Source organism: Rhea americana, unplaced genomic scaffold, assembly GCF_003343005.1.
Source record: "Rhea americana isolate MKP2758 unplaced genomic scaffold, rheAme1 scaffold_608, whole genome shotgun sequence".
In the NCBI taxonomy this organism is placed as follows: domain Eukaryota; kingdom Metazoa; phylum Chordata; class Aves; order Rheiformes; family Rheidae; genus Rhea; species Rhea americana.
The window spans coordinates 41,376-43,630 of record NW_028186766.1 but is presented as its reverse complement, the minus strand read 5'-3'; the positions used below and the strand labels follow the sequence as shown (position 1 = coordinate 43,630).

At 58.0% G+C, this 2,255-nt stretch overlaps 1 protein-coding gene across 1 annotated transcript in view; it reads left to right on the top strand.

The window, feature by feature from the left end:
• Positions 1-2,006: 2,006 nt before the first annotated feature.
• TRIM54 (tripartite motif containing 54) overlaps positions 2,007-2,255 on the top strand; it is a 2,806-nt gene continuing 2,557 nt past the window's right edge. The window contains exon 1 of the mRNA XM_085319994.1: positions 2,007-2,255. This exon is cut by the window's right edge and continues 20 nt beyond it. Within this exon, the coding sequence (XP_085176120.1) occupies positions 2,113-2,255 (143 nt within the window). The 5' untranslated portion in view covers positions 2,007-2,112.

Sequence of the window (2,255 nt, the reverse complement as noted above, 5' to 3'; positions counted from 1 at the left end):
CCAGTGATTCCATCATAGAAGGCTATCAGATTGGCTAAGCATCATTTCCTCTTGATGAATCCATGATGACTACTGATCACCTTCTTTTCCTCCGCATGCTTAGAGATGACATCCAGGATGAGCTGTTCCATCACCTTTCCAGGGATGGAGGTGAGGCTGACTGGCCTATAGTTCCCTGGGTCCTCCTTCTTGCCCTTCTTGAAGACTGGAGTGACACTGGCTTTCTTCCAGTCCTCAGGCACCTCTCCAGTTCTCCAGGACCTTTCCAAGATGATGGACAGTGGCCTGGCAACAACATCCACCAGCTCCCTTACTACCCACAGGTGCATTCCTTCAGGGCCCATGGATTTGTGGGTGTCAGGTTTGCCTAAATGATTTCTAACTTTCTAACCCAATCCTCTATGACCAAGGGAAAGTCTCCCCTTCTCCAGACTTTCTCCCTCATGTCCAGGTTCCAGGATTCATGGGGGCTGCCCTTAGCAGTAAAGACTGAAGCAAAGAAGGCATTCAGTAACTCTGCCTTCTCTGTACCCTTCATCACCAGGGCACCCACCTCATTCAGCAGCAGGCCCACATTTTCCCCAGCCTCCTTTTTGCTACCAATGTCTTTGAAGAAGCCTCTCTTATTGTCCTGGACATCCCCTGCCAGATTTAATTCCATGTGGGCCTTAGCCTTCCTCCTCTCAATCCCTGCACGCTCTGACTCCTATATTCCTCCCAAGTGACCTGTCCCCTCTTCCATGTTCTGTTTGCTTCCTTAGTCTGTTTGAGTTTTCCCAGGAGCTCCTTGCTCATCCAGGCAGGTCTCCTGCCCTCTTTGCTGGACTTCTTACTCATAGGCATGCTCCACTCATGAGCTTGGAGGAAGTGATAGTTGATAATTAACCAGCTCTCTTGGAACCCACCTCCCCCCCAGGACCTACCCTGTTATCCAGGTCCTAGTAAGACCCTGAAGAGGCTGAAGTCCGCTCTCCTGAAGTCCAGGGTTGTCATCCTACTTATTGCCTTGCTTCCTCTACACATGATCCTGAACTCCACCACATCCTTTGGTCACTGCAACCAAGACTGCCTCAATCTTCACATCTCTAACCAGTCCTTCTTTCTTGGCTGGTAAAAGGTTCAGCAGCATGCCTCTCGTAGGCTCCTCCACCACCTGTGTCAAGAAGTCATCACTGATGCATTGCAGGAGCCTCCTGGACTGTTTTTGTGCCTTGCTGTGTTGTCCCTCCAGGAGATGTCAGGGTGGTTGAAGTCCCCCATGAGAACCAGGGCCTGTGACGGTGAGGCTACTTCCAGCTGTCTATAGAAGGCCTCATCCACTTCCTCTTGCTGGTCAGGTGGCCTGTAGTAGACACCCACAACAGTGTCCCCCACGCTAGCCTGCCCTTYGATCTTTACCCATAAGCTCTCAGCTGCCTCTTCCTCCCCRCCTAGGCAGAGCTTGATGCATTCCAGTTGCTCTCGCACATAAAGAGCGACTCCACCACCTCGCCTTCCTGGCCTGTCTCTCCTAAAAAGCACATATCCACCCATGACAGCATTCCAGTCATGTGAGCTATCCACCATGGCCCAGCAATTGCAAGGAGATCATGGCCCTGCCACCACACACGGATCTCCAGTTCCCCCATTTATTCCCCATGCTGCATGCRTTGGTGGACAGGCGTTTCAGAGAGGCACTCGAGGTTGCAGGTTTCCCAGGAGGGTGCGAGAGGATCCCCCATAACCGCATCTCACACCCAGCCCTGGTGCAGACGGGGCTGGCGCATGGGATCCCGGGGCTGGCGCAGCCCCGGTGCCGGGTCTGGCCCGCCGCCAGCGCCCTGCCGTGGGCCCGGCCCCGCGGGGATCCCCCTGGGCCCGGGCCGCAGCCGCTGCCGGGCCGGTGCGGGCGGTGCCGGGGGCGGCACCGCTCTGACTCAGTGTCACCCGACGCCGCCGACAGCTGCGGCACCCGCGCCGCCCCGGGCGGCTAAAATTAGCGCGGGCGCAGCGGCGGCGCCGGGGCCGGGAGCGGGGCCGGGAGCGGAGCGGGACCCGGAGCGGGACCCGGAGCGGAGCGCGGCCGGGTGTGCACGGAGCGGGCCGGGCCGGGCCGAGGCGGGCACCGCGGCCATGAACTTCGCGGTGGGGCTGAAGCCGCTGCTGGCGGAGGCGCGGAGCATGGAGAGCCTGGAGAAGCAGCTCATCTGCCCCATCTGCCTGGAGATGTTCACCAAGCCCGTGGTGATCCTGCCCTGCCAGCACAACCTCTGCCG